Source organism: Poecilia formosa, unplaced genomic scaffold (genome assembly GCF_000485575.1).
Source record: "Poecilia formosa unplaced genomic scaffold, Poecilia_formosa-5.1.2 Scaffold716, whole genome shotgun sequence".
NCBI classification, from domain to species: domain Eukaryota; kingdom Metazoa; phylum Chordata; class Actinopteri; order Cyprinodontiformes; family Poeciliidae; genus Poecilia; species Poecilia formosa.
Window position 1 is genome coordinate 18,271 of NW_006800655.1, and position 10,828 is coordinate 29,098.

The following is a 10,828-nucleotide window of genomic DNA, read 5'->3' on the forward strand; positions in this document are numbered from 1 at the left end:
GGTGATCTTCACCACCATGCGGTTGTCCACCACGCAGTTGGTGGACTTCAGGCGGCCGTGGACCTGGATGTTGCTGGAGTGGAGGTAAGACATGCCCTGCAGGGACGCAGCTAGCAACACTGATGAATACAGGCTGTACGGAGCGACACTGGGGCCATAAAGTTTGTTAAAAACATTTTAAAAACTAAAGACATCAATTTGACAGTGAAAAGGAATTAACTACTTTTCAGACTGAAGGTTTTTTTTGGATGTCCAGTGTTTCTTCCATGTTTTTTTTTTTTACAGTTGAAATGAAATTTTCCTATTGTAATTGCTTTTTATTTTTAAAATAAATTGCTTTTTATTTTTAAAATAAAAAGCCATTTTTTTTCAGTTTCAAATCTTTTTTTAGGTTGAAAATTATTTTTCAGTTTAAAAAATATTTTCCAGTTTTGAATCTTTTTTCAGCTAAAAAACTGTTTTTCTGTTTTAAATGTTATTCAAAGTTAATTTTTTTAACAAACTTTATGATTGTAATTTAGCTCCATACAGCCAGATGGCACTGCAGCTTCTAAGTAAATAAATTCAATAATCTGTGAAATTTAAGTTAACTCTCATGTGATTTAAAACATGTCATTAAAAATTATATTTAAACACTGACTAATATCAAAGAACTTATTGATGATTTTATGATAAATTTGAATATTTTACATATTGGGTTTATCAGCTGTGTGGACTTTTACTTTGAAAGGGACCCTAAAAGAGGTACTTTTAGGGGTTTTGTCCACAGAAATTCCAGTAATATATGAGACATTAGAGGTTGTATAATCCCAAAGTACTAAAAAGTCTAAGTGGTGTGAATACTTTCGTAGCGCGGCTCATTAGTCCAGCTGCTGTTATTGATTAAACCTTTCGTTTATGAGCTTCATGCTCTGCGTCACATGAAACCGTTGCCGTCCCGCCGGTTGAGCAATCTGCAAAGTTTCACCTTGGCGATGTCGTACATGACGGAGATCTTGAACTCCCAGTCCATGAACGTGTCCTCTGGGTACGACACTTTGTCGTTCAGCACGTACTGTTGGGGAAACTCCAGTCATTTCTGCCACTCTTCCTGTTTTCTGTGGAAACATGAGCGGGTTGCGGCGCACGTACCCGGAGTGACCCCCGCTCTCCGTACTCAAAATTTTTCAGTTTAACAATGTTTAACAATGCTGAGTTTCAAAATTTTTCCCAGTTTAAAAATTATTTTTCAGATTAAAGTTTTTTTTTAGTTTATTTTTTTTCGGTTATACAAAAATATTTTGTAATACATCTTTTCTCCAATTAATTTTTTTGTTTCATTTTTCCAGTTTCAAGAAAAAAATTTTTGGAACAAACTTTATGGCCCCAGTTTAGCTCCGTACGAGTCCAGCTCGGTCTTCATCTCACCGCATTCAGATCTCTTGTCTGCTCTTTGTTGAAGTTTCCATCACAGTTCTTCAGTTCCTTCAGAATCACAATCTGAGCAGAACCAGAACCAGAACAGAACCTTTATTCATCCGCTTGTTTGTGTTCAGAGGAAAAGATTTGGACATTAAAATCAGCTGCAGGTTTTCCGTCCAACTACCTTTTTGTCGTAAAGCGCTCGGCGGATCTTGAATTTCTTCTTCCTTTCTTCTTCTATCTAAAGAAATAACAAGAACATTTTGAAAACTGTAAAAACTTTTAGGATTTATCTACAGCCCTCCAAGCTTACTGCCCCCTCTGGTGAATAAATGGAACTGCAAAAATGTTTAGAAACATCCAACATTTAATTGGAGAACATTCATCCAGACAGGAAAACATTCAGCTAAAAAATATTTGCTTTAAAAATATACACTTTGTATCAATTTGTACAGAATATATGCAAACAAACTGTTTTTATTAGCTTTGCTTTCTTGGTTGATCAGTGTGAGCTCAGGCTTAAAGCAATGGTACAAAAGGTTGTTGCATAAAGTAAATAAATGTGGCTCTGAAGATTTTAGTTTCTTTCTAATAAATTTTTCACCAAAATACTAAGAAACATGGTTGTTAAAACAAACAAAATAAGATCAAAAAATGTTTTTTATACAGAACCCAAAGTAAACAACAAGAATCAACATTTTTAAAGTCGCAGCAGCTGGATGTGATTCTCTGATGGTCGCTCACCTGCAGGGAGATTATGTTGTGTTCAGTGTCCTCCAGCAGAGAGATGAGGTCAGAGTTGATGTGTGACCAGCGCTTCCTGAGGAGCCGGTCTTTCCTGTTCTGTCTAAAAACAAAAACATCATCATCATCATCATCATCATGACGCTGGAAGGTAAAAACCTGCCATCTTGTTCTCATTCTGGCTTTTAAATCATATTTTATTATCGCAGTAAAAGGACAAACAGCCTCTGCTTCATGTGATCCTCTGTGTCTCTGCACAACGACTCACCTGTAGAAGATAAATGCAATGGTTGCCACGACGACCACTGTGACAGCCAGGACGCCCACAATGATGTCTTGGATCGGAGGGCCAGTCGACAGGTCTAGTAAAGTTTATTTATACAGAACATTTCAGCGGCAAGGCAGCTAAACATCATGAAAACATCATACAAGAAATAAACATTACATCTGATCAAATATCATCAAAATCAAATATTAAACTAATCAAAATACATCAAATATATTGATCAATCTTCCAGTTATTATGAATTTTAAGCTTTAAGTCAAAGATGTTTCAGATGTTTTCTGGAAGTTTATTATTATTATTATTATTATTATTATTATTATTATTGTTACATTCAGGTGATAAAAGGCCGACTTTGTTACAGTCTTTATCTGTCTCTGAAGGTTCAGTTGCAGATATTAAACAGGTATTACTGAACACAGTCAAAAAATAACATCAATCAGTTCAGAGTTTCTACCTGCAGCAGAAAAAAACTGAATTAATTAAAAACTAATTTGGCCTCATTTCCAAATTTCCTCTCGGTTTCTCGACATCACCAAAACCAAACCAGCTGAAAAGGTTCATGGTTCAGGTGTCAAAAACATCAAATAAAATCCAGATAATAATATAACCTGGCTTATCAGCTGAAGAAGTGTCTTTGTAATCTTGCAACACTAAAATCTCTGAAGCTGGCACTTTTCCCGTTTCCTCAGAGACAATAAATGTTTGCTAAATTTATCTTCTTATCAGTTGAGGGCCACATAATAGCATCTCTGGTTGGCACTTCATGAGTTTGTAACACCAAACAGGCTTTGTGTGTGTTTGATCATGTGCAGGTGAGTGGTTAATGATTGCAGCTCCAGTGTGTGTGTGTGTGTGTGTGTGTGTGTGTGTGTGTGTGTGTGTTTTCAGGTTTACCATCCTCTGGCTCGTAGTTGGGAAGCTTCTTCCCCCAGATGAAGGCCGGAGATTCGTCCTCCATCTTTGTTTTGGTGTTTTCAGTGTCAAAGGTGAATAAACATTTATACTGAGGAAGAGACAACAGAACCACCATGAACTGTTTACATATCAGCAAAATGTCAAATTGGTTTCAACTAGGCATGCTAGTTATGGATTAATGAGTTTATCTAAAGTTGATTGATCTCATCAATCGACTGTTTAATTAAGTGGCCATTTTCTTGATTGTGTCAGCTGTTACATACTGACTGAATAAATAGATCATTGTGGTTTCTCACATTATTAAACTCAGACATAATAAAATACAACAAACAGGAACATATTAGGTAAAAGATAATATGTGAAGGTCATTCGGTCAGTGAGGAGGAGCGCAGAAGTTGATGCAGCTCGACCGAATGACGCGCCATTAAACTGAAACTTCAGGAGTTTGTGGAGTTTTTATATTTTAAAACAGAACAGCAAAAAATACACTTTTCATCCCACATCGACCGTTATTCTGTCCTGCTGTTCTGGAACAGCGCCGCCATCTTTAATTCTACGTGTAAGCCATGCTCCGCTCAGAATGACCAGCGCCCTCTGCTGGATGGCGGCCAAACTACGACACGGAAACACGGTCAGTGCAGCAGTTATTAATCGACTGGAACTAATTTTAATCTAATAAACCATTAATCAACAGTTAATCATAAGCCAAGTAATCGTTTGCCTAGTTTTGATGCTTCAGTGACACATTTTGGTGTTTTATTTTCCAGGGTGGAGCGACATGAAAACGAACTATTTAAATTATTTGGAAAAATAAAAACCTTGTTCAGATTAAAAGACAATTTTCACTCATCAGGGTCAATATTCTACATTTAGGCTTCAATTAGGGATGAACTGATTAATCATATTAATAGATTCAGAGCAGCAATTAACCCAAACATGTACAAAAATATACACATTTAGTATTCACCATTAAAAAGCTTCTCTGACTATAAATCTGTCAGTATTTAAGTTTCATCTGCTCAAATTGTGGAAACATCTCCAAGTAATCACTTTTGCTATCTAATTAATCGATTCATCTATAAATAATCCCCAGATCAGCCCTGAGCTTTTCACATGTTGATGTTTGAAGGATATTTTTTCTTTGTGAGATCTGGCAGACAAAATCATCACTTTTCAAGTCACATAACATGTTTTTGAGAAAATAAACTTTACAATAAAGAAGTGAGTTAAGGAAGTTTACCTGGAGGTCAGTTGTTGTGTACATGATGGAAAAATTCACATCTCTGTCTCCGTACTCGTCTAGCTTATATTCTCCTGCAATTCCTGGGCAGGAAATGAAAACACGTTTCAAAGTACGGAACTACATTGGTGACACACCGAGCAATTATTCCTCATCTTTACCGTTAAAGACAACATTTCTGAAGTAATTCACATTCACAAACTCCATTTGTTGAATCTCTGACTGATTTTTAGTGGCGATCTCTCGCATCACGTTTCCTATATGCAGCACTGAGTCGTGATACGCAGCCATGTAGTCGTTCATCTGCAGGGAGGAAAAGAAAAGATGATGAAGATGAAGATGAAGAGGACAGGAAGCGATTCAGACTCACTAAGTTTGCAAGACTCAGCTTTTATTTTAGTAATACACATCCCCTTACCGGCTAGTGAAAATTTAGCGCTGAGCTAAATACTTCAGAACAAAATATTTAGTTTGTAAACTAAATGTTTAGCTTGCTAACTAAATATTTAATACTCTAACTAAATATTTAGCTTCAACCTTATTTATTTCAGCAACTGAAAAACATCTGTATATGTATAAATCTGCGGCAGGTCGTCATGTTTTCCTGCCGTTTCCTCACCATGTCGCTGTCCTTCAGGTTGGCGTTGATGTCGTACCGCCTGGAGTTGGGCATGGTCAGCACCAGAACGTTCCTCATCTCCGGCCGTGACGGGCTCTTGTAGTAAATATCACTGAGTTAAGTAGGAAAAATACAGTTACGTTCTGCAGAGCGTAGATATTTAACAGATGAACTCAAATGCAAATCCTTCATGTACCATGTAAACAAATTCATCACAGAGAAAAGGCTGCAGTGTGAAGCGTTCTGGTGAAACGCCCTGTAGGCGTTTTCACCCATAAATATTTTCCTTCTTGCATCTTTAACTTTGTGCTCCAGTCATTTAATTACAGTTAACATTATTGAACACCATGATTTATTATACATTGGCTTCTGGACTGTGTAAATGCCTTTTCTCTTGTTTTCTAATAATGTTTGCACTTTACAGAGAGAACCAGGTTTCTCTGCTATAAACACAGTTTGTTAAAAAACAGTAAAGTAGACACAGCAGAAATAAACAGATAAAAGAGAAAAAGATGCTAAAGCAAATTAAATCTGGAGATGTGAAAAGAGGCTGAGGTGGAGTCAGGACTGACTTGTACAGATCAATGAGGATGAAGAGGAAGTCGCTGCTGTCGGCTCCTCTGGAGTCGTTCTTCATCTCCAGTAAGTCTGACACCGAGCCGCAGATGATGAACACTGCAACCAAACAACGTAAAACCGCAGCGGAGACATTTATATTTCAGTTCCAATTCAACCCAGAAACCGGAGTTACAGCTAAAGGTCTGTTTTACAGTGTGAAACGATGCTTTCATGTGTAAACAGGAGCTGAAACACCAATCACAAGTCTCTGTATTTACTGTATTAATTTATTTACAAATACATAAAAATTTTATTGAAAATGCATTTCTGCTATGAAGCAGAGACTTCCTCACATATAAAATGATCATTTGGATGTAACACACATAACACATTTAAATATGATATTAAATATATTTTAGTTGGGCATAATTACACAAAAATCATATTTGGTACATATTGAGGTTTGGTACTAAAGCTGCTTTATATAACGTTCATAAAAATATATGTTTTTAAAATATTTGTTCCAATAATAATATGTATAATAAGAGATGATCTGAAAAAATTTGCTCCTCTGCCTTCTCCTGATTGGTTGTTTGCAGAACTAACTGAAAACAACCAATCAGAGCCAGGACAGGAGGCGGGTCTTAGCGCTGTAAATCACTCTGATGCTCACCTCCTCCTGCTCGATCTCTGCTAAGCTAAAGCTGGTTCACCACAGCATAGCCTGCCATGAATGCTAATGCTAGTTACCATACCCACTGATCTCAGAGGATAACGGTTTTCCTGTTGTTTCTCCACCATTAGCACATTGAGCAGCAAGTACATGACACTGATTGACAGCGCTGAGACCCTTATAATTTTATTTTTATAATTAAACATAATAAATTTTAGCCTGGCCTTAATTTTATGTTGTAGAGTCAACCTGAATTCAAGATCCAAATAAATAGAAGCTGTACAACACGCTTCTCAAACAAGATGGCCGCCTCGGGCGCACTGACATCACATTGAACTATGGAAACACAACGAGCGCACTGGTGAAAAAAATAAGATTCCAAATATTACATTTTCATAAAGCCAAAAATATAATTTATTGATGAAATTGATTGCGTCGATTACGCATCATCAGGCGATTTGGCTGCAACATGGTTCCAGGTTACAGGCAGAGCTCTCTCTTACTGAGTTGGGAACTGCTATGAAGACAAATTATGTGGAATCTTCTATTTTTCCCAAATACTTCCTGTCATACCCATAACTCTTGAGTCTGGCTTTGTAGACTGGCAGCCATTGATCAACTTACGGTTGCTCGTCCTGTTAGTTTGTGAGAGAACAGCTTCCACTTCCTTTGGTCCGCGCAGAACCGTCTCCGAAACATTTTTGATGCCGTCGGCTTCCAGCGCGTTGATATACCTGAAAAAACAATTCACAATTAAATTAACAGACACGTTTTACAGTGTAGTGAAGGTGAAGTCAGCAACAGAAGTGCTAATTGGTTGGTTGCTGCTGGCACTTCAATAACTAACAATTATTTTAGTGATCAAGTATTCAATCGATTAATCAGGTTATTACCTGATTAATCGATTGAATACTTGATCACTAAAATAATTGACACATTCCACAGATTTTTCATTTCATTACTTGAGTCTTTTAGAAATACATTAAAAGATGCAAATAAACCAATGATTCAATACATTTAAGAAAAAAACATTTAAATACTGCAATAACAGCATTCCTTAAGTGAATTTGAAGAAGGTGAAGCCGATAAAACAGATTTACAGACAAACGTGTTTTTATTTTAAATACAAAATGTTTAAACATTTTGTACAGTTTTGGATTAATTACTGCTCTGAAAATATGTTATGGTTTAAAGCACTTTGAACTGCGTTGCTGCTGAAATGTTTTATACAAATAAACTTGACTTAGTCTCTATTACAAATCAATAAAATGTATCACAGCAGACACATGATCAATATCAACAGATAATACGTGAAATAATGTCTATATGAACACATGTGTATTCAATAAATGGAGGTGGAATCAACTAGCTCTCGCATTGGTTGCCTAGCAACTCATTCACTCTTTGGTTGCCTAGCAACAACCTGCTGAGTAACTTCCACACCAGCAGTTTAAAAATAACAACATGGAGATAAAACAGGAAATACCACAGCTTCAGTTCGGCAGTATTTCAGGTATTTAAAATAAAAAACAACTAATTAATAATTCCTGATATTGGCCGATATATTGTGATACCTTTTTAAGTCTCTATCCACACCGAGTCAAACCCGCCATGTTCTGTTAAATTAACCAAACCCCGGATGGGCCCACATTTGACTCGGGGCCAATCCCGAACTGGATTGTTTTTACAGTGTATTATGAACGGGTGGGTCGAGATGCCACTGACCAAAAGCAGTCCTCCGTGTTGTTGGGTTTTTTGTAGATGTAGGCCGTCTTCCACACGGGCTTCAGTTTGTTGTCTTCCTGCCAAAAGGCGCTGAAGAAGTGGGAGATCTTCCGGGCCGGAGGCAGAACCCGCTGCAGGTTGAGGGCGAAGTCACAGGACGGGCCGAAGCTTCCCGCCGAGATGATGGGCGTGCTCAGCCCAAAACCTTTCTCTGCGCTGGCAGCCAGACAAAACAAGACAGAAACCAGGCAGGGAGGCTGGAAACTAAACATCTCAGGAATGAACTGTGATTGGCTGTTTCAGAGGAATGACGTAACTTACTCCACTAGCGGGAACGTTGCTATGGTGCAGGTCGGTCCGAGGACAGCGCAGCCGAGCTTACGATTGTCCTGCCGGAGAAAACAGACAGGTGTTGGGTTTGGACTTTTAGTTTCATCTGCGGTTCTGGTTTTCATCATAGACGAGGCTTAGCAGGGCCGGCCAAAGCCTTTATGGGGCCTGAAGCAGATTTTCATTTGGGCCCCGCATCCTAACATGTCAACATCAGATTCTTCTTCACTATCATTAAATTTGTAATTAGCTTACACAGACCAGTTGCAATAAGCAATAAATCAATTAATAACATTATAAATTAAAATAAACTCAATAATTTATTGTTTTTCTCTTTCTACCAAAGACTGGATGATAAAAATCTTCAGTCTGGTGTTTTGGTCTCAATTGGCCCTTTTTTATTTACTGAGGTGTCATTGTTCATTTAATTTGTTGTTTCTGTTATTTTGTTTGCTTATTTTGGATTTTTAAAATGTTTCCAGTTCCAGTGTTAAATGTTCATTAGAATTTAAAGTTTATTGGTCTTTGAGAACGTGAATTAAAATTATATTCCTTGAAAATGATCTCAAAGCAACAATATTATCTTCTGGGATATTTATCATGCAGAAACATTTGTTCTGATGACAGGCCTGAGCTTTCCAGTGTTCTTATGGTTACTGAAAGAGCAAACACATGTTTAATAAATCAGATAAATAGTTATTTAGATGGTAAACCAAATACTTAGCTTCCTACTTAAATATTATCTACTTAATATTTATCTTTGAGCTAATTAAATATTTAGTTTTGCTACTAAATGTTTAGTTGGTAAGCTAAATATTGAGTGTGCTAATTAAATTCTTAGCTTGAAACTTTGACTTTTAAAAATTAATGACCCAAATTAGTGCTGTTGTTTTTCAACTGTGAAACTTTACAAACAGCATATCATTAAATAATATTAGCAATAAAAGCTAATAACTAGTGTATTTCTCAGGATTCAGTATATTAAAATAAAGGAATAAACTAAAAGAATCATGTTTAGAAACAGATTAGCTCAGATTTAATGAAGGGGATTACATCTGGTTGTTTTTCTCAGTCGGATCGGACTTGTTGACTTTCTGGGTCACAGATCCGACTTCCAGGTGATCGAGTTGATTTCTCTAACTACACTGCATGAATCTATCAATTATTAATAAAATACTTTGGAGAATAATGAGTCATATGATGTGACACATTGTCCTTCTCAACCTTTTTGGATGATATCTAATTGTTTATAACTAGAAAATACAGAAAATAAACAATAAAAATGCTCAAAATCAACATATTTAACATACACTGTAAAAAATGGATGTGGGATTTATATAAAAACTGTAAAATCACAATAGAAAAGTACTGTAAAGTGTTTTGTAGGTGTTTTGTTTAATGCATAGAAAACCAGATAAATCAGATTTATTTGCTTAAACTAAAAAAGTGATAAAAAATAGAAAATATTGTAATAGTTATAAAACTATTCCGTAAATAAGACATTCAGATTCTGGAAAAACTAAATTTTATGTCAGTTGTTTTTGACATAAGTCACTTTATGACTTTATGCTTCACTTTTTACACAGTGCAAAGCAAAACTAACACTTAATTTTTGTAGCCTTAACAGATTATTAATGTAATTCAGCTCTGATTTCAATCACTGTAAATTATTATTATTATTATTATTATTTTTTGTAGTGCTAACTTCTTAACATCTGCCATTTTCGCTTGAGAGTTGTTCTATTTTTACAGTGTAAAGAAGGATGAAGGCGCGGTGCCTAACCATGAGGTTTCGCAGCGTCTCCACCGCCTCACACGGGCTGCTGTAGCAGCCGCCCTGCCGGTAGATGGTCGTGTTGAATCCTTCAAAGTTCGCTGTCAGATTAAATCCAAACGCTTCACGGCGGCCATGTTGGAACAAACACAACAGGTTAGTCATTTAAATCTTCTCTGAACCAGGATTTCTTCAACTTTTCCACATTTTCTTATGTTGCATCCCCAAACCTTTAGTTTGTGGTTTATAAAATAAAAACTAAAAAACAGAAAAGATAAAAAAACAACAACTCTAAACTTAAAAAAATAAATAAATAAAAGAAAATGAGAAAATAAAAACTTTTTAAAAATAAAAATTAGAAAACAATAAACCAATAAATAAACATTTTTAAAAAAGAAAAGAAGCAACAACAAGCTGATTCTTCCTCAAACGACATAAAGAGGAACCTTTAAAAATAAAAATCCGAAAAATCAACTTTTTTACATGTTTTCATCCCTCTTTACTTCCACACCTCTAAAAATAATCCTGACCAGTAAACAGAGTCAGATGTTCTGGTCCAGAGA

The 10,828-nt window shown here is 36.2% G+C and overlaps 1 protein-coding gene across 1 annotated transcript in view; it reads right to left on the bottom strand.

The window, feature by feature from the left end:
* LOC103131082 (heat-stable enterotoxin receptor-like) overlaps positions 1-10,828 on the bottom strand; it is a 25,424-nt gene that overhangs the window by 7,703 nt on the left and 6,893 nt on the right. Inside the window, exons 3-17 of the mRNA XM_016666384.1 lie at positions 10,275-10,387; positions 8,483-8,550; positions 8,162-8,377; positions 7,061-7,170; positions 5,778-5,880; positions 5,206-5,317; positions 4,748-4,889; positions 4,587-4,669; positions 3,326-3,434; positions 2,414-2,507; positions 2,146-2,248; positions 1,586-1,642; positions 1,408-1,479; positions 968-1,054; positions 1-96 (exon numbers count right to left, since the gene is read on the bottom strand). The exon at positions 1-96 is cut by the window's left edge and continues 1 nt beyond it. Coding sequence (XP_016521870.1) covers positions 1-96; positions 968-1,054; positions 1,408-1,479; positions 1,586-1,642; positions 2,146-2,248; positions 2,414-2,507; positions 3,326-3,434; positions 4,587-4,669; positions 4,748-4,889; positions 5,206-5,317; positions 5,778-5,880; positions 7,061-7,170; positions 8,162-8,377; positions 8,483-8,550; positions 10,275-10,387 — 1,565 coding nt within the window. The remainder of the gene's footprint in view (positions 97-967; positions 1,055-1,407; positions 1,480-1,585; positions 1,643-2,145; positions 2,249-2,413; positions 2,508-3,325; positions 3,435-4,586; positions 4,670-4,747; positions 4,890-5,205; positions 5,318-5,777; positions 5,881-7,060; positions 7,171-8,161; positions 8,378-8,482; positions 8,551-10,274; positions 10,388-10,828) is intronic.